We start from the raw sequence: 26,817 nt of genomic DNA on the forward strand, positions 1-26,817 counted from the left end.
AAAATTACAAATCCGGTCCAACTATGGAAATGATATATTAACTTCTCCATTGTGACGAAACTGTTGTGCTAAGCCCAGGGGTTATTATCAGCAGTAACATAGTCCGTCATTTGGTGGCAGAAGGCCCGTCTCCCTTTGTGTTTATGTTAATAACTAATAAATGGGAAGACTTCAGTCTGATCCCAAATTGTATCTGGATATTGAAAAATGCTATTTTAAATGGTATGAAGGAGGTCTTACATTCTCAGACAAATTTAAGATCTATTCTCGCTAAATTAATAGGAAAGTGATGAAGATTTTCATCGCTTATTTCGGAATAATCTTCTTTCTTCAAAAATTTCTTCAGCTTTTCCTAAGAGCGTAAGGTTCTTACTTTCCATTCTTTTGTCAGCAGTGTTTATTTCTCAAATCATTTTACTGACAAGCTTTAAACTGCAACCAGAATCTTACTAAGTCATCAAAACAGTCAGGCTTTAATGGTGCTAGATTGCTTTCCAATTCATATAATTAAAACTATTCTTCATGACTTTCTTTTTGAAGAAAACTGTTGTTTTCCCTTGAATAGTAGTACTAAAACTAACAAAAAAACATGTGAAATATCTTCAGTATATTGCAGTTTTTTTAAAGTGTGTATTCTTCAGCTTCAGTGGTAATTCTACATTTTTTTTTCTAATTAATTGTTGGTGGGTTAAATGCCTTCTGTCTAACTGCTGTTACAATGTCATTAAAATTTAACTATTTTAAAATAAGCAAAAAGAATATTTTTTCTGTGGATTTTAACATTTGAGTGTACAGTTTAAATATTTACTCTCATCTACTGATACATTAAATATTAGGTGCCATTCAGATGTGTAAAGGTAATGAAGTTACACAAAACAATTGTTCTGATGATTTCTTATGCCCAGTTCTCATCAAGATCTCATTTGAAAAGTTTTGAAAAGTTTCATCTTTCATCTGTGAATAAAGATACCTCCTTGCCTTCAATCCTTCCTTACATACTCAGTTAAACCATTGAGAGCTACTGGTTTGGTTTTACTTGCCTTAATATTTTACTGTAATTACTGTAATTGTCATTCTATATTCCTTTTCTAATTTTGGGTGGTTCACTTTCTGTACGAATTCCTGTAGCTTGTTGTTAATGTGTGATAGTATTGACTTTTTCCCTATGATTTTGTTTACAATCACCAATAATTTGGCTTTGCAGTAACGTGTCAGTGAGTTGAAGCTGTTGATTCTGAGGGGGGACCCTAATTCTCCATAAGTATTTTGAAGGTTTTACTTCGGATTGGATTTATTCTAGGTTCCTAAACCGAACGTCCCCCCAGCCCTTATAATTCATACCTGTTCAAAGTACTAATAATTTGTACACCTTGTTGGGGGACTGCAGGAATTAGAGGTATTAGAGTACATTTGTTGTTCAGTTTCCTCTTAGAGGAATTTGTTTTCAAAGGTGTTTTGCAAGTGTAACCAGTGGATGATAAGTGGGGATGATTCCATTCAAAGCCTGGATGCTGGTCTAGATTTAAGCATTCGTATCACACTGCCTGCATTCTGACTCACTGAAAACTCTGAGTTTGATTTGTGCTCCATCAGTGTCTATAATTTTTCTTTGCTTACAGTTCTTCCTTGTCTGTTCACTAATATTACAGTTTTGAATCTCCCAATTTAACTCATTACTGTTTTGAATTCTGTGCTTCATGTTAATGATAGATTTGTCGCTTCAGCAAAAATAAATGGATTTCTCTTTTTGCAAAAGACTGCAAAATCATAGTGATTCAAAATGTTACAAAGCTATACATAAGTCACAAAGATGACTTGTCAAACTGTCTGTGAAACTGGAGAATATGGAAGAACAAAGGCATTGTAATATACAAGGTGCTTCATGACTAGCACTGCAATGACTTACTGTTCGTTCATTTCTGAGATTTAGTATTCCTTGTCTCCAACCTTGCTTCTCTAGCCACCCAAGAAAATATGGAGGTGATGATAACTCAAATGTAGTGTTCTTAATGAAGATGATGGTGTGCGAATATGGAATAATTTACTCTGTTTTTAATAGTCACCAACTAGTGGTGAGGTAGTAATCACGTTCTTGGACAAATTTTTAGTATATTTTACAAAGGTAGTGCCAGAAATAATATGGGGAACAACTGTCAAAGTAAACATAATCTATCTAGCAGATAAAAAGTTTTGAGTTTCTTTTTTGTCTCTATTTGTTGCTTTAGATTCTGAACCTATGATATGAATGTGAAAAAAAGTAATTAAAATTCTTTTCTCAGAAGTGTTTCAAAATGATGCTTTTTGAAAGAGAAGTCATACAAAGATCTTCTTTGTAATTGCTAGTCTGTGTTTTCTTCTGGAAATGCCATGCATAAGGTCTAATGGATCTCAAAATTTTCAGAAACTGGCAAAAACTACAAGGAAATTAGCATTCAGAATGTGTAATTATTAGTTTCATTTCTTTTATATTGAAATGTTTGTGTCTTTTAATTCCACTTTCTTGGGTGAAATAAAAGCATCTGAAAATGAAAAAAAACTGAAAAAGTTTAGAAGGAAGACTAAAAGGTACACAGATGATTATTCTGAATTTTCAGCAGCTGAAAAAGCCTCATAGAATAAAGCATGGCATAGCGTTGCCTGAGTTATTCAGTCTTTAGTTCCCAGTGTGTAGAATTATAGAAGCTGATATGTGAAACTTGCAAATTGAAGAAAGGGCAAGTGGCAAGACAAGTAGTTTGCGTTATTTCCACTTAAGCTCAAAACAAGGTCCTGGACTTCGCTGCCGCACGGTGAAATGCCTTTGATGGGCAAAAGTTGATGATTCAAATTAAGCATATGACTAAAATTCAGAATGAGCTAAGATACAAGACTCGTGGAAATCTGCATTATCTACCAGATACAAATTACTGGGCTTGACTCATACCAGTACTGTTGTTCAATGAAACCTAAACTTTTTAAGAGCACATTAGGTAAACAAAGACTGCTGTTGTGAATAAAAGGAGAAAAATATAGGTTATTAAGTGAAAACTTCAGAGCCTATTTTTCTGCTTCTTACTGCTCTTTGGATTTATAATAATGTTGAGAATAAATCCTACTGCTCAAAAAAACCCAGCCTCCTCAGTTTGTATTATGGTTTTATTACTTGTTCCCCCCCAACCCTGTTTGAACTTTGCAGTTGAAATCAAGTACGTTTCTTGTATCCAGGACTATCATTTAAATAGCATGAATTTTGGATGTGTATTATTTTTGAAGTTACCACTACCTTCTAATTTTCAGCGTAGGTAGCAAAACCTCAACATAAGCTAATGACATGTTAAGAATGGTGGGAAAGGATATGCTTCCTGATGTAGTTATTGTCTGCTTACCTATAACCAAATTAGTGACAACTATAAAGTGGAATGAGAAGTGAGCAGATTATGCTTCAGTGCATATTTGTATCAGAAATGTGTTGTTTTAAGTTACAGATTTGTAAGAAAATTTTATTTTCACCCTGAAAAGCTCAATCAAAAATCAAGAAAGGGGAAAGAACAATGAATGCAGTGATCAGGCTTGTTTACACACAATACATTTCTTGTTAAAGTAACTTGAGTTTGGCATAGTTCTTAATATATGTTTAGTAATGTAGTAATTGTGAGTATTGTTTGATTTCACGATATAAAAAAACAAAGTGTCTTAAAACACATTTCTGGACATTTGTGTAGTTAACTTTCAGATCTTGTAAGTATAGCTGTAGCTTAACATAATCAGGAAATTGCTTGATTATGAATGAAATGTTTTGTAGAATTAAAGCAAAATTACCTTCACGTTTTGGATCTCTCAAGCAACACAGAACAGTGGCTTGCAATGTTATAATAGCTTCAAGGATTTTTTTTTTCTTTTAAAATTTGATATAGGAATGTTTGTGTAAGCTGCAACATAACCTAAAAAATATATTATTTTTTTTTAATGAGGAAATTATGGGCAGGGCTGTAAATACATTGATAAGAGTGTGGGCACTATATGATAATGTTAGTTAAATACTTAATACCCCAAAACATTAATACCCCAAAGCATTAATGTGTCCTTTTTTTCTTTGTATTTTCTTAATGCGCTTCCAATTTGTTTTATGAATTATCTTTCTTAACCAGGCGTATTGATGATGACAAGGGAAGAACTCATGAACTGGAGCATTCTGCTATAAAGTGCATGAGAGGAATTCTCTACTGCTACATGCGTCAGGCCGATAAGGTAAACCACTGTAGTGTGGACAGAAGCACTCAATTCTAAAGCATTAATTAAACTGTAAAAACTAGCCTCTAAATATAGATAAAATTCAAAAGGGGAATGCAGTATTACTGTGTGGCGCAGCTAAAAACGTCACTCATTTTTGCTAGGTTGCTGCATTGTGTGAAGGTACAAAAGAAAGGAGAATCTTTCAAAGACAGTAAGCATCATGGCATATTTGAAACTTGTTTGGATTAATTTTGCAGTCATTTATCCCTTTTAAGTATTAGACCATTAGTAACATGGTGTGTTTTTTTACTGTCTTTTTATTCCTGGAGGTGGAAGGATACAAAATTTCTTTTATTGAAAGCTAGAGAGTTTTCTTTGGACTGTGAACTTGGTTATTGTATTTGTTATTTTCCTTACCTAGGTGGTCAATGTGATTATTTTGCTTGGTTTCTTTAGCAGTCTTCTTTGATTTAATGATGTAAATTCAGAAGGGCAGCAATCCAAAGTGAATGTAGAAACAGGGTAATTTGTTTATGCTATAATGCAGTTGTATTTTGTAATGTATATATTCAGCCTATAATCCCCTTGTCAGTGTACACTCAAGAATATTCAGGGCTTCTCCTTGTCAAAATTTAGATACGGTGCATTAATTTTGTGTAGTGGTTAGCAGTAATTCTACGGACAGTTAAATACCTATATTTGGTGATTATTTTATTTTAAATTTCATCCAACTGACTTTAAACTGCTATTAAAAATAATTTCCATGTTGCTGTGTAGTTGACATCACTTCTAAGTGCACAAACTGAAATGTAAAATTCGTAGGCATCTATCAGTAGTAATAATAATAATAATAAGCAAATCAGGCATATTGCCAGTTGTGTTTATGCTGACATGATAGTTTTTCTGTTTTCTTAGTTTGTTTCTCTGTAGTCTCAGATCTTTAAATAATCTTGACCTAAATTGATCTTGTTACATTTGAGCTGTTATTTTTCTCTTTGACATGCAGTGTTTTGTTTTGAGGGTGATCAGTATGTTTATGAATAATGAGTGTTAAATTAACACAGGTGTCAAACTGTTGATGTACTGGTTGTCATTTTTCACCTTGATTACTATAAAATCTTCTCTCTTCCTGCAGCGTAGTAATAAGCAGTGTCAGTTACCTAACAGACATCATTTACTGATGGACTTTATTCTGAGAAATTTTATATGCGCTGACTTTATCCAGAGGGAACATGCTTTTTAATAATATCAGGTTAGATATTAGGAGAAGTTTCTTTACTGAAGGGGTTGTGTGGCATTGGAATAGGCTGCCCAGGGAAGTGGTTGAGTCACCTTCTCTGGAGGTCTTCAAGAAACGTGTAGATGTAGAACTTTGGTAGCATGGTTTAGTGGTGGACCTGTCAGTACTAGGTTAAAGGTTGGACTGGATGATCTTAAAGGTCTTTTCCAACCTAAATGATTCTGTGATTCTCTGTTTCTAAAATGAATTATATGTACCCAAATACTGAGGTATGACAAGAATAGATTATACTCCTTGTGACCATAATTGCAGATGTTATATTCTAATGCCAATAAACATATGAGTTGTAACCTAGAATATACTGAATACGTTCACTGACTAGACATGGTAACTATACAAAGTAGCATTCATTTATTCTCTTTCTTGAGCTGAAAGCTTATGTGTCAGGATTCTCTGAATATACTTCAGATCTGTGAGTTCAAGGTAGACATGATACACTTCAACACACTTCCTGCTACAATTTCAGCATCTGTAGCTCGCTATTACACTTTCTTTTTTTATGAAAATGAAATAAATTAGAAGGGTTGTATATTTTTGTTCTTCACATATATGTGTAAATTAGTGTGCATGATATAGTTTTTGGTAAGTTTTAGGAGCTGCTGTTTCTAAGTTTCACATAGCTTGATTCTCTTTTAAGAAAATTTTGAAACACATGAGTTATATAGTGAATTTACAGTTGCCAAATGCCTGGAAATTATTGAATTTGATTTTATGTTTTGCCTTTAATTCACCTTTAGGTTCAGCAGTTTAAGCAAGACCCCAAACCATCTGAATGTCTTCATTCTGTTTTCAGTGCACATACTGGAGATGAGGTCTTCTCAGCTAAGGAATATGGTCATCTTCAGGTAAGGTGTGTGTGTGTGTGTGGATGGTTTTTAAATAATTTACTGTCTTGATTCTTTCACGATGTGGCCATCTCAAAAAATGTTTAGATTTCTGTTAGATGCTTTAAACTTCATAAAACTGAAATTTCTTCTGCATCTTTTGATGAAAAGGACAGACTGTTTTCAAATATAACTCAGTGGTATATTTTGGTGAGAAGGTATTAAAATACCTGCAGGACTTGTGGAGGTGGATGATTGTTTCTTTTTAATCCTTATTCTTTTTGAGGCCAAGAGATGGCTGTCACTAAATAATCCTGGCATTAAAATGTTGAAATAGTCAGAGAAATGAAAGAAGTAGTGTAATTTTACACTGAATTCTATATTTTTTTATTATCATTCCCAGCTTAATTTTACATAAGTCTGAGCAAATTTCCTTCACAGTAAAGATTTAACGGATGCTGTCAACAGCTTTGTCTAGTTAGAGACTTGTTGTTTACTATTTTGCATAGCAGTCCCTAATCAGATTCATCATATAACTTCCCTATTGATAGTTTTATTCTCTTTCAGTTTTCAGAGCATTGATTTACTCTTTTTTTTCCTTTGTACCTTCAGACCCTTTTATGTGTTCATGAAAGTGTCCTTTTGCATTCCATAAATCTACGTATTCTTTTAATTCAGAAATTGTTCATGAAGTTACTCAGAAGTGACAGTAGGTTGGTAATTATTTCATGGTACCAACATCACCAAAAAGTTTGTACAGTAATGTGTTGGATTCAGAAAACGTTTGTTCTGAGAAAAATGAACATGGGAGTTATCCTAAGCTGGCGTTTTGGATTTCTGAGTGAAACTTCCTTCACATACATATTTTTTATCTGTGGGAGAAGACAGCAGTTCTGGGACTTGGGGAGCATTGTGTGATTGTTCTAAGTCTCTGCTTTTCTTGGCAAATCATCCTTTCTTATAAACATGAATGTCCATTCCCTTTTCTCATCAGCAAATCTGTAGAAAGAGAGGGTTTTCAGCCCTATGGAGAGAACAAAAAAGAGAGTAACTGAGGTAATTGAGTTGGGAAAAAGGGAATATGCTAAGTAGCTGGCCAGCCATTGTTACTGTACTTGATGCTTCTCAGATCGTATTAAGAAATTGAAGTCACTGGTTCTTCAAATCTTTTGGAGTTTATAGAATCTGGACCTTAGTTTTCCAATTTATTATATAAATTGGAATTTGAAATTGAAAAATTGGAAATTGGAATTGAAAATTATATAATTATTTATTATAGTTTCTCTAAATTTCATATACAGAGGTTGTGTTTTTATAGTTCATTAAAGGAAATTATTGTGGTAAACTTTCTCTATCAAAGTTTTACAAATTCTAATTTTTACTAGAATTCTGTGTAACAAAAGCAGTGTAACTAATGATAAAATGACATTATGATGCATGTCCATACAATCGCTGAAGGTAATTACTATTAATAATAAATGCCATGTATAGCAACAGAATGAAAGTTTTCATAAATGTAATCATAGTCTGAATGTTCTAATTATAGTTCTGTCAGGCGATAATGCTAAAGGTCCAGTTATGCATAAAGTGATCTGTTTTTTAGGTGTGGTATGTACCCTGTAATATGCTGCTTGTTTTCTTTTGGTGAGTTGTTGTATATGTATGCTTGAAACAGCTTGTGACTAAAGCGACTGCCTATAAGTCAAAGCAATATTATTCCTCAGCAAAAAAAAAAAAAAATAATTATGGTTTAAAATAATTTAAAAAAATGATGCTGTAGCAGAAGTTGTAGAGGAAAGTGTGTGTTAGTAACACTCCTTTTTGATTGTTTCAACATCAGTATATGTAGGATATTGGTACATTAAAGTAATATTTCTGAAGAACCACAGCTAATTCTGTGTTATAATAGTACCATCTTTATTAGTGAGTAACTTCACATTTAGCTTGTTTGTTTATTTGACTCCAATAAACTTAAACTTAATTATAGTTTTGTTTTTGTCTTTAATTACTTCAGATAAACGCTGTGTCATTATTTCTCCTCTATTTGGTTGAGATGATCTCTTCGGGGCTGCAGATTATCTACAACACAGACGAGGTACAAAGATTTCTCATGTTAAAACACACGCTTTAAGTTTTTTTTCCTTGTTTTTATTACATTGCCAACTCTAAAGTAATTGGTCTGCAAATACAATGTAGATATTTCTCACTTTATTGACAGTCAGTAAAGATAAATGGAATGGAGGTATAGTGAAATAAATGAAAAGCTAACAGAGATAGGTATGCAATGAGTGAATGTAACATGACATTGAAAACTTTCATAGCTCCCTGCTATTCCTGAAATGTTCAGGATCAAGATTTAAAAGGCCTGTGAGGACAGATAATTTCTTGTCATGTTGTACTGGCTTTTCACCTTATTTCAAGCTGTCAGTCAAGGTATGCTGTCCAGTGGTATTTCATTGTTATCAATAGGTAGGGTTTATCTTCTGGAAAGCTCAAGGGCTTTCCTCAAATACATATGGACCCTAAGGGTGTTAAGAAGTTTTGCTGTATCTTTCAAGGACAATAAAACAATTTATATCATGGTAAAAGACGTTTGTTAACTATTCTTAAAATAAGATAATAGCCACCATGTTCTTGTTGAGGACAAGTCATGTCAGGATAACATGCTGCCCTGTTTTAAAATGAGGTTAAGTTTTGAGAAGGAATGAAAGGCACAGATTTTTATTTGTTTTTCTTCTTAATCTGGATTTGTTTAAACTTACCCTGGTCTGTTGAATAGTTGCTGCTGTATTGCCTTAAAAAGCTTAAATGTATTTATAGTGCTACCATTAAAATAAAAAAAAAAAAAGGAAGCGGGGGGGGTGGGAGGATTTTTCCCGTAGTATTATATTTGCTTTGTATTTCTACAAAATAAATTTTCATTAATGATTTTTCTTTATGTAATGAGAAACTAAGAGATGAACTTGTCTCCTTTCTAATCACTGCTTAGTTAGATCATATGATAGGTCTGTATTATTTTTTATGATTTGCTTTTATGTCTTTGAGGAAGCAAATGTATATAATTATGTATTTACTTAGCTTGACTTGTAATTTATGTTATCCTCCAGATGTTTGCATTTAATTACAAAATCTGCAGAAAAATTGCATTTGTCTAGAATCTCCATTCAGTGGATTTTTCCACTTTAATGTCAGGATGTAGTTTTCATTGCAATGCTGCTCTAGTAATCTATGATCTATGGAGATGTAACAAAAAGAGACCAGAAGAAGAAAATCCAGGGCTTTTAATTCATGAATGCATAAAACTATAGCTATCAAAGTCCCCAGAAAATACTGCCTCCAGCATGAAAAAAAAAATTAAAAACTCTTGTATCATGTTACCTGTAGAAATTGCAGGCGTGATACAGTACCAGTTCAGCCTTAGGCTGCCTGATTCTGAACATTTCTTAGATTGTTTTTAATTTTGTTTTGTTTTTGTTTAATATTTTAAAAGGAAATCTCTTCCTTTTATGCTTCTTTTTTTCAAACTTGAAACAAGTTTTTAGACCACTTGCAGATGCCTTCACTTCATAATATAAAAAATCACTTTCATTTCAAGTTTGTCCCCCCCCCACTTTTTTTTTTAACTACCTATGTAATGTTTCTTGGGCACTGGTAACATATAAGAAAAATGGAAATTATGTTTACTGTCACTTTGTCACTCAAGTAATTGGTTAATAAAAATAGCATGAATTCTTTTACGCATCTGTCTTCTTCAGCATGCCTGTTTCTTTGAAAGTCAGAGTTCCATGATAAATCCAAAGACTCAGTTTTATGAAAGGAACATTGCTGAGCAGATTTTTAAAGCAATCTTAAAATTTGCAGGGAAAAGTTCAGGAAAGTTTCTGACCATGAAGTTTCTGTAAACATTCTGTCCTACAGGCTCTTTCAGAGAATGTATGATTCTAAATGCAGCATTGACTGTCAGCCGGACAAACAAATAGGCAAGTGGGGTGTTTTTGAAATACTTCATTAGAAAAGTGATGCTGTCTTTAAAGAGCTGAACCCACAGCATCTAATGTTCCATCCTTCAACTTTCTGGTTATGTGTATAATTAACGTAGAGTAGGAAGTCTACTAGCAGTTCTAGTGCATGAAAATCTTCCTACAGATAAAAATTATAAACTATCTTCTAGATTTTCAAGTGCTTTATTGGGCATTGAAAGCCTTTTTATCTTTAGTTATCCAGACAAATATGAAATAATATTTTGCTGGTGTCTTGCATGAATGTATTGGATGACTTTCCACTTCTCTGAGAAGTAGCAGCTTTATGGAAGCAGTACGTTGCTGATTGATAAAATAGATTCATAAACAGATGTTGACAAGAGTAGCAGGCAATGATCAGGACAATGATGGACAACAGTAAGTGATTGCTGAAAGCGTTAGTAATGAAGGTTTGTATATTAGAAGCAATCAAATACTATCAAACAAGCATTGAACTGCTAAAATGCTTGATCATGAAGGAACTGTAACACTGTATGATCATTGGCAGAATTTGGAATCATCAGTAGATAGGACAAGATTAAGATATCTTTTTCTTTCACTTTAGCAAGTAATTGTGACTTTCAGATCTACAATGCTGCTCAGCAGGCAAATAGAAGATGCTACCTGTCACTCTAGGTGTAATGGTCCAGCAAAGAGAGTACTGATCCCCAAGGTTCAGCCCAAAGTTTCTTTACCTTACACATGATAATTTTTAACGGTTCTAGAGTTCGCTGCTGTTTGCTGGCATACTCTAGTAGTCTGCAGAGCTATTTAAAGAAAAAATGGAAGTCATTATTTCTATCTGAGGTTATTTTCTAGGACCTAGTACATTTGGTTTTGCCTGCTTGGGTTACCTCATTCTTCAATACAATATTTCAGGTATGTCCTGAGGACACAATGTGCGTCAACTGACCAAACCATAGAGCACTCTGCCCTTTTCTTAATTGCTTAATTCTAGCATTTTCAGGAATAATGAAGAGTAGCGATGGCATGGGAGAGTGCTGCAGTGGGCACTACATCCCCGTCAATTGTTCCTAAATAGTACTTTCAAGAATTTGGAGTTAGTGGTGTACTTCAGCACTTCTTATAAAAACGTTATTGGTTTAGTATTCATCCATGGCTTACTTTGGTGTTTAAAATGATACTTAAGATTTCATGGATTGCCATGGTGCCTTTTTGTAGATTAAATAGTGCATATGCTTTTACTTTGAAATGTGTGTTCAAATGGCTTCATGTATTTTTTGGTGTGTGTTCCTACTGTGAATTCCATGATGTATTTAGTCTCTTTCCTTTCCTGGAGAGTGGGTTTAGAGCCAGTGCTAGCACAGTGGAAGGTGCTGACAGATGGTTGATGTTTGGCAGGCTGTCTGCATGAATATGTTTGTACACAGAACTCTTGGCTTAGGAGGAAATCATTGTATACTAGGTTGCTTGTTGTCAGGCATGGCAACTATCGATGAGTTATTCTCTAGTTGCATCTGTTTGTAGTTGAAAAATTAATTTAATCACATCTTTGCATCCATAGCAAAGAGGACAGCATATGATTGTGCAAATGAATGAACTTGATTGAAGCACCTATGTATAAAAAAGAATAACAAGGATTATTTGCTTTCATCTATGCTTCATTCATATTCTTTATTACCCCTTGCTCTCCACTTGTTTGACTTACGGATAAATAAGCTTAACACACAGTCCATAATTTCTGTAAGTGTTTTAGCACTGACTTGGTTATAGCATTTATATATCCATGGTATGAATGATTGTTCTGTGAAGGTTTCCTTTGGCAACATATTCCCTCCTCAGAACCCTCCCTCCCTCCCTCCGCCCCCTTTTGTTATCTGCTTCTTTTTCTGTAAATCTGCTATTTGGGGACTGCTAGTTATTCTTGTAAAATATCTGTAATTGACCATTTTTTTTCTAATGTTCTGAATACCGTCACTGATAGAAATTCATCACCTAGCTTTATACTTCTATGTGGTGCTTTTAGCCTCTTCACTCTGCTAATGCATCTAAATTTCAGTTAATGACAGAAATAAGAGAAGACGCATTGAATCACTGGGTATTCTAGCTCCATTCAGACAAAGATTATCTTTATACAAGAAAATGCTAAATTGTAGGAAAGAACAGTACTAGGCATATCTTAAGTGTGGGAGGGTGTTTCCTTGAAAGTAGTCGCTATGAAAACAATAGTGTATAGGTAACTGTACATGAGCATCCCATTTGAAATTTTAGCAGATACATAACGTATAGAGAGGCAAGTAAGTATAGAGTTTCATATGTCACTGGTATTAGCATAAAGGGTGTATGTGAAATAATAACTCTTTGAGATTTAAAGAAAAATGGAGATGAAAAAGTCAAAACAGAGATGCAAGTTACTTAAAACTGCAAGCATGCACTTTACAGTACAGGATCTTTTTTTTTTTCTCTAGTAGGTTATTTAAATGAAAAAAAAAGTTCATTTGACTGTAGTAACAATTATGAAGCTCCTTGCTTATGATATGATTGGTTACATATACATATACATATAACTGAGCATAATGTTGTTTCTAGCTGAACATAATCAATAACATATAATGGAACTTAATATGATCAAATGGGTTTCCCAGAGTAGTTGTGAAGTCTCCATCCTCGGAGATATTCAAAACCCAGCTGTTCCAGCTGACTCCCCTTTGGGGAGGGGGTTGGACTAGGTGGTTTCCAGATGACCCTTCCAATCTCAACTAGTCTGTTATTCTGGGGTCATGAATCAAATGTTAATTATCCTCGGTTCTTTCCTGTTTTTGGAATATGTGGTTATCTGGTAAATATGATGATGCAAGGTGACAGAAATTCAAGTGTTACTTGACAGAAAGTATGGGACTCTTCTGAAATCTTTTATCTTAATAAATAAATAAATAAATAAAAATCCCACTTGCAAAAATTTCCTGTACTTCCACACAATTGAGTGCATTTCTGTATGATGATATTACTCAACTTCAGCATTGCAGTAGGCTGGTGGGAAAGACAGGCTGTTTTGCCTTTAATTACTTTCCTTAAAATTAGTTGATTTCCTTATCCCAATTGTGTACCGAAAAGAGATTTTTATTTTTTATCTCTCTCTCCATAGCTGATGAAAGGTAAAGAAAAATATACCTTTTTTTTTTTCCAGAGTTGAGATCTATGTACCTAAATGCACACAATTAAAGGACAAAAAGCCCATGCAGCAATGTTTTACAGAAGAAAAATGTCCGCACTGGCAAAATTTAATCGAGCTGCAGTAAAGAGAGTAAATTCTACTACCTTTCCTGAAGGGAGGAAGGGCCTCTTAGAAACGGAGGATTTTGTGGAGAGGTCATGATTGTAATTTCAACTATGTAAATGAGGAAAAAGTGTCTGCTTAAATGAACCCCCAGGTATAGTTGAGTAGAGTATAGTTGAGTATAGTATAGTTGAGTATAGCCCTGAGTATTCAGTTGACACATGTTGATCCAAGAAGATATTTTAATTATAAGTTGGTTCAAGTTTTATTTTTGTTTATAAAGGAGTATGTTTGAATCTGATAAAATATGTTATCTAGAACTAATATAGTAGAACTTACAGCGTATCATGTGAATTAAGGAAGAGCACCAAGATTTCTGTGCCCTAATTTTGTAGGATTTAATTTATCTTGCTCTCTAAAGTTATTTTTAGGACAAGTCTGATTTAGAAGATCAAAATGCCACCTTTTTGAAGCTCTTCAAATATGTGTCTTCAATATGAAATCATTTTTATCTCTGGCTTTATAGAAACTTTCATTTAAATCACATTTCCACCAAATTTGGGATAGTTTTTTATATTTTGTTAATAAAAATTATTTTTACAGAGAATATCTGAGCTTGGGAACATTATACTCTGAAAAGAATTTTGGATAGAAGTCACAATTAAGATAACTGGGGAAAAACAACTTTGTCTTTTTGAAAAAATGAACAAAAGAAAATATGCTTTAATTTTCCTCCTGTCATTTTTTCCCCCCTTCTTGTCTTACAGGTGTCCTTCATTCAAAATCTTGTGTTCTGTGTGGAAAGAGCCTACCGTGTACCTGATTTTGGTGTTTGGGAAAGAGGAAGTAAATACAACAATGGCAGTCCAGAGCTGCATTCAAGGTAGGTGAGGGAACGTAATGCTTTCAGTCAAAACAAATAAATGTGATATAAGGAATTCATGTAGTGAGTTAAAAATATATATATAATAAAATAAATAAAAACAAAAACAAACCAAAAAAACACAACAACAACAACTATTTGAACTTTTTCTGAAAATTTATATGGTGTGAAGGTAGAGGCTCATGAGAAGTCACTAAGGTTTTCTAAAGACTAAGAGATGTATTTTGGGAAAATGTGAAGCATAATTTTATCATCATGTGCATGCTGAAATAACCACATAGATGCTTAGCTGAGTATTCAAATTACAGTAATTATGTGCAGCTGCATGTATATTATTCTGAAAATTGAGTACAGAACAGCTCAGACACTTGAGCCATGTGCAGTAGATCAGATTAACAAGAATGATTAGGAATATCCTGATTTAAGTAGGTATTGAGTCCTGAGTCTAGATTTTCTTATCTCCACCACTCTGGGAAGAACACACTAGACACTGGCGTATAGCATAGTGCACAAGCTCTTTTTCAGGTTCTTCAGACTCTACAGATAACTGCATCCTGACTCCTGTCCCATAAGACATTAGGAATGTTCTTAATGTTTTAATATTAATGTGGTCCAGTTGACTTCAGTGGAATTGCCCATATACTGTGCATCTTGAAGTATCAAATTTGTAATCTAGCAACATGTTTTTTCTAACATTAATACTGTTTTCCTGACTTTTTGACTTCTGAAGTTTTATCAATTATAAAAGTGGCTGTAGCTTGAATATCCTAGATTTTTAAAACATCATTGAACATCATAATTATTGCGGGCTTACAAATAATACATATGTATTTCTTCCAGTCTTTGAAGATGTTGCCAAATGAATCTGTGTTCCCCTTTTCAGAATGAATTAATTTTTATTAGTTCACATACAGGTGTATGTTTTAAGATATAAGATAATGACATGTCATTGCAGGAAAACAATTGATTTCTGTATTTTTTTCAATGCTTTTATAAAGCTTTAGTATCAGTATGAGAACCAAAAACTCCAAGAGATTATTATATAACCAGTTTTATTCATGTATTGTTTTTTTTCCCCTACTATATCTGTTAAATTGTCAAATGCCTGACTACAGGAGTGTTTATCTGGAGAATCTTGTACCTCCTTTCACATCCATGCTACAAAAATTAGCAGAAGGAACTCTGAAAGTTCTGTATCTCCATTGTTCGCAATGTTCTGGTTATTCACTATGTGAACTTCCTTGAGGGGAAAACAAGGAAAATCTTTTAACCAGATGGAAACGGGCATGTTGTTTTGTCTTAATCTAGACTGACATTTATAGGTCGGTTTTTCTAAGGTTAAAGTTTTATGAGATGGATAGGCCAATCTAACAGATCACTGAGCTGGCACAAAAGGAAGTACAGAGCTTTGTCCTAATTTAAGAAGTAGACTTAGGTCATCAGAAACAGGTATCGCCCCTATTTATCTTTCCTTGTGCGCATGTTCATACTCTACCTTACTGTAGGAAGCCAACAGACGATTTCCTTTAATTTAGTCAAGTTCTCAAAAATCAGAAAAAATAGAAGAATAATGTGTATAAAAAGATGTAGTTAGGTACTGTGGAGGAAAGCCCTGGGTACGCTGAAATACTTTATACTTTGTTATGCTACTACTGTGGTGTATCTGCTGAAGAGAGCTCTGAAAACATAATTCAAGAAGTGATTATAACTAATCAAGGCTAGTCATGCATGATGTATGTGTTTCTCCGGTGATAATGGACTGAAAATGAGTCACTTAAGTTTCAGTATTATAAATGCTAGACTCCTGGCACTCAAAACTCACACTGTAAGTCTACATACAGTCTGTTTGCTTTCAGAATTAGAAATTAGTTCTCCTCTTTAATTGAAAGGGGTTTTCTTTTTGAAGAAGATATATAATATGAAGTCTATGAGTAAGAACTGCAAATTATGGCCTACATTAGAAAATGTATATGTTTTATGTATTTATGCAGCCTTGGTATTCTGCCGTAGTACAGTTCAAAACACTTCTAATAAATGATGAATAGTGAAACACCCTGTAGACCCAGGTCTTTTACTGGTTTAAAGGCAAGATTTGTAACAGCTTTTATTATAGTGTGGTCCCCTTCCCATATGGTTGGACTTCTGAAAAATTAATTTGTCCTGTAATCATTTGATCAAGTGGCTCTCCAGGCATCTGCTGAGTACTTGTGCAAAATGTCTTTGACACCTCCCATATGTATTGTGGGAATAATGAAGTTGTTGAAGTGCAGTATCTTCATGTTCCAAATCCAAAAGACTGTAGAGCTGTGATCTTGCACATCTCTGTAGTGTAGTATTTGCAAGAGTGCTGAAGTCTTCAGAGGCTTTGAGTAAGTAGAGGTAGAAAATAGTAACTATTCCTATTGTAGAATAATGAGTGTGTGAAATAGTAGCTTAACGTAGCATGTCCGTAGCGGGTTGTTGCATTGTGTGATTTCTCAGTTTTTTGAAGGCATGCTTGATATTACAGCTGTTCTCAGACTTTTTGTAAAGGAACTTCATCCTGTGACTACCAATGAAACATTTAGCAATCTTAGCAGGACTTCTGTGCATGGTGAACTGAATGCTTGATGTAGCATCGTAATTTGAACAAGTGTTATATGATGTAGGAAAAGAAAGCAACGTTTTAATGTTGATATACATATTTTCATTTCATACTTGCAAGTAGTATTTGTTAGTCTACTGCAGTCTTCAGGGGCTTTGAGTAAGCAGAGGTAGAAAACAGTAAGTATTCTTATTGTAGGATAGTGATAGTGTGTGAAATAGAAATGATTTTTAGAAAGGAATCCGTATTTTCCTTCAACTTTTGCAGGAGAATAATGTATTTTATAGATATAACAAGCTGTTTTACTCTATCTGAGTATCAGTGGTTGTTGCTATTGAACAGCTGTTACATTTAGCATTTGATATTTTCCATGAAGAATTAGTACATCATTAATGTACAGTAAGGTAAAAAGTTTGCTCTATCCCCAAATGCTTCTTAGAGTATGGAAGAATTAAGGTTAAAGCACAGACTGTATTTGCAGCTTTCTGCCAATTTGGCTGCTACAAATTCTTAGGTCAGGGTTGTGCAGCTGTTTGTCAATACTATGGCAACTCCTCACACACAAAAGTTGGGGATTATTAATATTAATGATTATTTTCTGAATATTTTTTCTATCTCCTTAGTGTTGCTTCATTAATTACTTTTATAAAAAAAAAAAAAGTACCTAAAGCTGTCCTATTCAGAAAGTAAATGTTCCTAATGGTTGTTAGTTTTTCTGTTTTCCCCACAAATGGATTGTAGCCCTTGTACTCTAAAGGATGCTTTAATTTTTCAATCATGACTATCTCTGTGCCAACGTTGTTATCTGGACATGTCGATCCTCTGATAAACTATTTTATTTAATTCGTCATTTAGCAGAACTATGTAATTTTTATACCAAATGAAAGACGGCAAAGGAAGGGAAAGTGTGGTTGGCTCAGTGGACAATCAATTTTAGAGAAAAATAGCTATAAACTTTTAACTCCTTTCTTATGCCTTTTTTTTTTCTTGTTCTTCTTCCAATGAATTACTGTGCTGATAAAGAAACTGTTACATTCATTGGTATATTCTGTTTTTACCTAGTTCTTAAAATTTTAGGCTTTTCAAGCATTATTATATAGCAGTGTAACTGCTCATAAGAGTTGTTTTTCTTCTTTTCTTTCTTGTGTGTGGTTCAGTTTTGTTTTTCCCAAAATTTATGTACTGTGTCCAGATATTGAAAAGTTAAAGGTTTAACATTAAAATATAACGCTTGAGACCTGAGTTGAAAAATTGTGCTGAAGTAGATCTTCTGTTAGTACACTATTAACAAGACCTTGAAATACATAATGCCAGATGTCTAGCAGCAAGGTGAGAGCAGAATTGCTTTTTCCAGATGGTCTCTGACATTTGAAGACAAACAAAAATGCTGAAAAGTACTTTTAAACAAAAGAAAACCAACCCAAGCCGTGCTGTATCATCAGTTTATTAAATAGACGTTAAGCACAAAATTGAAATCAAGAAGAGATCATAACTTTGAAAAATGTCAAACATATTAAATATTAGTCTGGGCTTGAATTACAGTCTGTCTGTTTCTGTGTGCTTATTTATTTATTTTTCTCCTCAGCTCTGTGGGGTTGGCAAAAGCAGCTTTAGAAGCAATTAATGGCTTCAATCTCTTTGGAAATCAGGTAATAAAAATGTTTGTTTTCTCTTTTCTTTTTTTAGCAGTAATGATCTACATTGAGGATCAGAGAATATTTAAAAAAAATATACCACAATTTGTTTGATTCCAGCTTTAAAAAAAAATTGGTTAGCAAACTGATTGCTACTGTTTCAAGTACAAGCAATTGTCTGATAAAATAATTACTGTTCTTACTATCAAGAATTACCTTCCTTCTGAAGTTAAAAGAAATCTAAAGTGATGAGACACCTTCTTCTGAAAAAGAACTATGTTGCCAAAAATTTTTTTCTTTTAGAATTGTATTTGTTGATCGTAATGTAGTATACCTTTACCTAGAAGCATCACCTTACTTCTGCATTATTTTTTCAAGTGCCTTTTGATCAAGAGCTTTAAACAAGCTACTTCAGCATAATCCCACTGTTTTAGAGGTTTTAAATTTCAGTATGTCACATTTTGTTAAAATCTTTTCCCATTTTTTTGTGTGGCTTGTATCAGTCAAGAAAGCAAGCCTTTTCTTCAATTTTTATCTCTGACTTGTTTTCCCCTTCTACGTACATTTTTTTTTTTTTAAAGTATTATACCTACAGTTATATAGCTGAAATTAAGGAATCATCTTCCAAATGAATAGCTTAGAAAATGTACAAATGGAAGAGATGCATCATTGGCATGCTATAGGTGTTATTAATTAATGGAAAAGAAAGGTAGGAGTGCAGCTGAAAAGAAAGTTGGAGAGCATTAAGGGCATGTAGAAACAGCTGTGAACTTTCTGGTGATTTTTTTTTTTTTTTTCCCCTGTAAATTTTGTGGAAGGAAGGATAGGCTGGTCAAGCTAGAAAGTGGTGAGCTGAGTATGCTAAGCCTTCCAAATTGCACTGTTTTCTTGGAAGCTTACATGCTTTTCAACTTGTAGCTAGTGTACCTTACTTGCATGCCCAAATGGCTGCATTTCATAAGGAAGTTCATAAGAAGTTGATGAAACATGCTTTATCACTTCTTAGGCTTGAGTGACATTCAAAACGTGGTCTAAAAAGCAACACAAGTTTACATGAATAGCCTATTTTTATACTTTTTTTTTTTCTGTAATCAGGCAGTTGTTCTCTAGCAGGGTATGATCCTTTGGGTTTTTAATTATTTTATATCATGACTTTGATTTTAAGTGCTGTTTGTGTATTTTCTGAGTAAAGTTTCCATATATTCTTGCTGTTTTCAAGGAAGGATTGTTGTTTTTTTTACTTTTTTTGCAATACCTATGGTCTCCTTTTGTCTTGTAAGTCAGAAGGATCTGACCTTTAGATTGTGATTCTTGTCTGCTTCAAATATTCAGCTTTAAGAAACTTGGCTAAATGAGTTGGTTTGCCAAAAAGAAAATGATGCAAAGGAGAGAAGATACAAGTGGTGAATGGTGAACAAGCTCAGTTCTCAGGTGCTGTCTGGGTCAGATAGTGTGTATAAGCTAGGTCTATTGTAAACGTGATGGGGAGATGGAAGGTCCAAATTACTTTCCAAGTTCATTTCTGTACTACTTGATTTATTTAAAAAAAAAAAAAAACTTAGTTATTTGTGTCTCCATTTTTCTACTGGCAAAATGGAAGGTATGTATTGGAACGATCATATTAGAATTAATTTATATTAATTAACACACAATTATTAGCCCTTTTGTGGCATGCTCAAATGTCTTTAACTGAAAAATAAGTTGTAAAGCTTAAATATTGTTTACTTTGAAATTTTGCAGTCACGCAAAGCATATAAACAAATAGCTGTATTCTGTTTGTGGGTGAGCTACATAGTGCAAAAATATGCATTGTGTACAGACGTTACTTGTATATAATATTTTATTTCAGCATACATTTATCTAGAAACTACATAGAATGAATTTAAAAAGCCTAGTCTGTAGTTCATTCTAGATTAACAGTTGCATTTGTATATTAACACTTGCTATTAAACAAAATGTAGAAGTGACTTCTGTGTACAGTCTTGTACTGCTGAAAACAGTAGGAAGCTTTTCCTTGACTACCGTAGTGTAAGTATGCTTTGAAATCTCATAATAAAAATTTATCTTAAACAACCCTTCATGAGCATACACCTTAGTGATAAGAATCTACTGTTTTTTTGGGGGGAGGTACGAGATTGTTGCAGAAAATGTGTTTGGTTCTATCATTTTTTTTATGTCAGTTTCTTGTTGTAATCTAGGAGATACTGTAGTGTTTTGTGTAACCTTGCCTCTGAGATGGCTTTCTTCTCATGCTGCTTGGCTTTAGCACTCTGAGAAGGCTCATACCGATATACCTCAATTGTAAAGGACACTGCTATATTCTCTGAATATTGCATTTGTGGAGAAGAAAAATCTGTTAAGGTGTATCACTGTTTTATACTAGTGTGATGGCTTTCCAGACTCCATTCCACAGTTTTTCACTCCCCTTGGACAAGCCCATTGTTTTATTGATGTGAGCTTTTTAAACCATGGGATCGCATTCACCAACTAGTACTTCCCTATTTACTATTCTCAGTCATAATCATTTTATTTGTGACTGTAGTTAACTAATAGCGAGAGTTTCTGCACTTTGGCTAGCGTTATTACTCAGTGTTCTGCATCTCTTGGAACAATTGGAAAGCTGAGGGACATGGAGCTAGTTCAAGAAGCTCTTGAAGTTCTTTCAAGCAACAAAAAGTTGCTTGAACATCTGAAAAGAAAAATCATTAAGATCTTTCTCATAGTGGACAAAAAGTACTTTCTTACAATGTAGTCACAGAAATAAATGAATGAATAAATAAAAAACCAAACACACAATAACCTGTTTTGACTGGAAATTTTTAGAGCTATTGCAATGCCTGGGTTGAAAAATGAAAGTTATATTTTTGTTTTAAATCTTCTATTGATGAAACGCTGTAGCACTTACTGTTTTTAGACCTTTTTATCTTCTCTTAAGTAATAGTGCAGGATGTACCCCTGAATGTGAGGGTTTCTGACTCTTAAAGACTTCCATTATAATTTTTGTGGATATTTCTTTTTTGTTCCTTTTTTTTTTTTCCCCTTGGACAACAGAGTTGTTCTCTTTAGGTTATACTTTGGGGATATAACAATGGCTGTTTGCTTATGAGTGGAGAAGTATGAAAATGGCCTTACACACACTGTTACAAAAAGACTTAGCCATAGCCATTTGGTGTAGATTTGGTTTATTTGAACTTCCTGAAACTGTTACCATGTGTTAAGAAATTGGAAGTAGGAGCTTAGTTAGGAGCTAAGGATCTTAGGTAATGATCAGACATTATACATACATTGTCAGTATTTCAGAAGAAACATTTATCTACAATCTTTACCTTCTCAATAATCTCAAGCACCAGTAAATGTGGCTCCTTTTTTTTTTTTTCAAATGATATTTTACTAAATTCTGAAGTGGATGAATAAATCGCTGAAGCAAAGCGAGTTTAAATAGTCTGAGAATTTATTTCCAAGATACTTTGCATAAGCAGAAACCATTTTGACCTTCAGTCTGCAGCAGAGCCTGCCTTTGTGCTTAGCTCCAGCTGTGTTCCAATAGCTCTGAGAAATCCTGCTGAGCCCCTCAGGAGGAACTGCACCTGCAACTACACTTAGTGCAACCTGCACAAATCACTGGTGACAGACTGCTCAACATTTCCATGCAGATATTTCCACTCACACTGTGCATACTGGGAGAAACTAGTAAATATTTGTGTATATATACGTATTACTGTATCTGTGCTCTCACACATGCTTGTATGTTTTATGTCTTGGAGTATCTCATGATGGGGAAGTTGCCCTGTGCATTCATGCAAATACCCCGAGAAGACAAAGTTTACTTGCTGGTTGTAGATAATCACATTGAACTATTGCTTTCTCCTCCTCTCCCAGAAATATAGAAACATTAAAAAAAAATCCTATGAGAAATCGTGCTTTTTTTTTTTGATGTAACAAAGCACAGCTATATTTATGTTCAATTAATTGTATTGCAACCTTTGTTAGGTGCCAGGTAGAATAAAGAACAATTACGAACTGAGAAACAATTGGATTTTCATGTACTCTGAATTTTATGTGCTTTAATATAAAGGAGGAATTCATACATGGCTTTTAATGCTATTTGTTTACATCTTCATTATACTAGAATTATTTCTTAAAAAGCAGGAGTTATAAGCATAAGAATGCAGTCAAGGTGTAACCCTAACCGCTTTGTCAGCAAAAGGAGATTTATTTACACATCGAGAAGAGAATTTTTAATGTAACAAATAAATTGGCTCTTTACTTAATTTCTCATTATTTTACTTTAACATCCTATGCTAAACTTCTTAAATTTATTCCCAATCTATTGTGTATGTCTGAAACAACAGTTATGAAATCTACATGAGGTAGTTAATATGTATGACTTTGGCATAGGAATTCAGATACGATCCTTACTAGTGCAGTACTTAAATCCTTAATTGTAATTAATAATAAAGATTCTGACATCATGTGAATATTCAATTAAGAGATTATAACTTGAGTAAATAATTCATAATCACTAGTAGACAAAAACACCTGGTTTCGTTTAAAATTTCAAGTTATAATTTTTTCAAAAATTTTTGGCTTTATTTTTAAAATATTTGAAAGTTCAAAACATTTTCACTGTAATATTGTTTCATTTTCTGATTAGTTGCCAGCTACTGGACTATTACAGCATAACATTATTAAAACAAAGAGCTGTTTAGTTTCACCAGCATGTGCCAAAATTTTTTCCTTTCTCCTTAAATTCCATGTTCTATTTACAGGGCTGCTCCTGGTCTGTTATATTTGTGGATTTTGATGCTCATAACCGTAACAGACAGACTCTGTGTTCATTGCTACCCCGAGAGTCAAGGTCTCATGTAAGTAATTAAACGGAATTCACCTTAACAATGTGTGGAGAAAATAAATGAATATGAACGTAATTCTTAGCTTTATGACAGCCAGTTTGTTCTGCTTAATAAGGATAGGAGTTTGTTGGGAAGGTGTTAGATTTGTGCTTCTTAAACATCACTGTGATGTAGATGTGTCTCTGAAGTGAAATCAACAGGGCATTCTTTATTTTAAAAATACTTAGGTTAGAATGTTAGCCTGTTGGTATCTTTCTGAATAATTTCAAAATAAAAATAATAATGATCTGCAGTAAGTTAAGTAAGGCTTGCAGTCTTGGTGATTGTCTTGTTTTTACCCTAGTGGTTCAGTTTCCGTTACAAATTCAGTGACTGCATTTTTGAAAGAGTACATTTCTTTTAGCTTTAATTTGTTCTTTTGTATAGAAAAGAAGCCTTTAAGGTTGGCTTTTCATTAATTGCAGAATATGGAGGATTTCTTGTTACTATAAGCCACTGTTGTAAGTAAGTATTTTATCAGTGAGTAAATCTAAGTGACATAAGTACAAAATAATCAAAAAACATCTATTTCAGTATTAGCATCAAAGGTAAATTTGTTCTTTGAAAGATGGTTATTTAATATGAGTGATAATGGAGTTCTACTGCTTTTTCATTCTGGGATCTAATAGCATTTTGGTTTAGGAAATGAACTATTAATCTTCAACATTAATAGTTTACTCATTGTATAGAAGAATCAAAGCAGAGTGATAATACTGGATAATTAAAAGGCACTGTCAGCTAATTTTTTAGTTTAACGTTATAACTAACTTGTAGTGGTGATATACTACTTAATAGTTTTTGTTGTGTTTTCATTTTGTGATAGTTGCCAATAGTTCTTGAGAAATGCCACATATATTTTTTCCTGAAATTATTCCCTTACTTCCTGAATGTAAATCAAAAACGCTCATTTGTTACAGCAGTTGGAGACAATTCCTGAAAAAGCTTTTCAGAAATGATGATTTAATCATAGTTACTTCTCAGCATTGCACCTTTATAAATCGTTTGGGATTCTTTTTGAGCATAGGGTACCCAAATAGTTTTTTTTCTTCCAGGAATAGGCTGGAGGCTATTTTTTTTTGTTTCTCAAAACACAAAGTTCCACAATATGTTCATTTATTATCAACTGATAATTATCAGTTATAACAGATTATTAACTCTAAAGTAGGTCAGATTTTGAGTCAAATGAGTTCTTTGTCTTTCAAATCATATATGTGAATATTGGGTATATGGTTTATTCCTAAACATTTTAGAAGTCCCACTTTGCAAGTTACTTCAGTATATTCATACTGTGATTTTGATAAATATAAGATTGTTTCAAATGTATATTTTACTGAGTAGGTAAAATAGTCTTTGTGCATCAAATAATTTTCAGAGATTTGATTAAACTTATGACTTGCTGTTTTCTCCTCTCCTTTTGCAGAATACTGATGCAGCTCTTCTGCCCTGTCTCAGTTATCCTGCATTTGCTTTGGATGATGAGGTTTTGTTCAATCAAACACTAGATAAAATTATCAGAAAATTAAAAGGAAAATACGGGTTTAAAAGATTCCTGAGAGATGGATACAGAACAGCACTGGAGGATAAAACACGGCGCTATTATAAACCAGCAGAAATAAAGGTACTTGGCATATATATATAAGGGCAAGTTTCGGTTTCCTGGAGTGCTCAGGCCATACTTAAAAAAAATAAAAATAAAACAGATATTGCACCTTTAGTATTTGCAGTTTGAATTGCACAGCAATTCCCAATTGTCTCAAATGAAGGAGAGATGCATTTTGTAATTTGGCATGTGCAGTTTTGAGAGATTGCTAAGTCAGCAAGTTAGTTGTTGATTTGTTTTGTAATGAATGTGCTTCCATTTACATTTAGGGTATAGCTGATTTCACATAACAAATGAGAAAGTTATTTATCATTTTATTTAATTTCACAGCTGACTAGAGTCAGAGTGTGTAGAAAACAGTTTTGCTTTCGACCACAGTGTTTATCAGTAAAGGTTATCTAAATGAAAATTTACTATTTTTACTCCCCAATAGTTTCTCTGTGGAAAATAAAACATAGATTATATAAATACTCTGCTTGAGAATGAGCCATATGTAAAAGCACAGTTGAAGTGCCTGTAGAATTAAGAGGCTGTAAGCTAAATGAAAAGCTGGTGTCCTAAAATGTTTTCACATTCATCTTTGTCTTTTGTTGCTTTGAAATAGTTCTATAGGATATGGAAATGTATTTCCTGAAACTAAAATTTGAATCTGAAATAGCTGATTAATTTTTCTTCGTTTTAGCTTTTTGATGGCATTGAATGTGAATTCCCTCTGTTCTTTATTTTCATGATAATTGATGGTAAGTATGGCTTTGTTCTTGTTTTATAAAGGCATTACAGGCCCTTAGATGAAGAATACAAAATCATTTTTTGTCCTGCATATACAAGCAGTGTCTGCTGTAAGGAAGACTCATTGAGAGTTCTGCCTCATGGGTTAAAAACCAAGAACAACAACAGAAAAAAGAAAAAAAAAAGACAAAACCAAAAAACACCCATATTTCAGCATTTGTAACTTGAACTCTGTTCTTACAATATAACTTCATATGCGTTTTTCAGAAGCTTAGATCTATGACATTCACTTCTGCATTGCTTTTTAAGTCTTAAAAACTTCCACAGTATCAGTACTTCGCAGCAGCACATGAGAGAAAAAGAAGTAGAATTGAGAATATAATGACAAACTGAATGTTGTCACAGATATTTTCAAGTTGGTTGTTCTGAGATAAACGAAACAGAATTTAGAAGAGAATAAGGCAAAGCAGAAGGCCTAGTTGCTCTTTTTAAATGCCTTTGCTTCCTGGCTATGTTTTTACATGTAGACAGTTGGTCTGATGAATAAATAAATACATCCTCAACTGACAGACCTTGTCTCGAGGTTAGGAGACGTACTAGAAAAGTTCACAGGATGATTTCAGGATGGAAGCTAGAACTCACACGGAAGGTCAGAATAAGAAAATCAGTAAGGGTTACAGCCATCAAAAAGATTCATTTGTCTTTCAGCTTTGTAAATGGATGAAAATCTGGCCATATTTCTAGCAGCTGTTTTTGCTCTTTAGTGTGTGAAATAGTTTTCAAATAAAGATTGTGAGACGCATAGAAGTCTGCTCTCTGCCTTGACTCCTGTGTGCTCACCCATAGATTAAAATATTTTGTTTGAACATGTAATAAGGTTTCACAGTTGATTTTTCTGAAGG

The 26,817-nt window shown here is 33.5% G+C and overlaps 1 protein-coding gene across 4 annotated transcripts in view; it reads left to right on the plus strand.

The window, feature by feature from the left end:
• Positions 1-26,817, plus strand: part of PHKB (phosphorylase kinase regulatory subunit beta) — a gene marked incomplete at its 5' end in the record, with an annotated part of 74,101 nt that overhangs the window by 11,335 nt on the left and 35,949 nt on the right. For all 4 annotated transcript variants that reach the window (XM_083852199.1, XM_083852196.1, XM_083852197.1 and 1 more), the window contains 8 exons: positions 4,128-4,227; positions 6,250-6,357; positions 8,351-8,431; positions 14,361-14,476; positions 18,646-18,709; positions 23,464-23,559; positions 25,007-25,204; positions 25,869-25,926. In XM_083852199.1, coding sequence (XP_083708325.1) covers positions 4,128-4,227; positions 6,250-6,357; positions 8,351-8,431; positions 14,361-14,476; positions 18,646-18,709; positions 23,464-23,559; positions 25,007-25,204; positions 25,869-25,926 — 821 coding nt within the window. The remainder of the gene's footprint in view (positions 1-4,127; positions 4,228-6,249; positions 6,358-8,350; positions 8,432-14,360; positions 14,477-18,645; positions 18,710-23,463; positions 23,560-25,006; positions 25,205-25,868; positions 25,927-26,817) is intronic.

Source organism: Anser anser (genome assembly GCF_964211835.1).
Source record: "Anser anser genome assembly, chromosome: 11".
Classification (NCBI taxonomy): Eukaryota; Metazoa; Chordata; class Aves; order Anseriformes; family Anatidae; genus Anser; species Anser anser.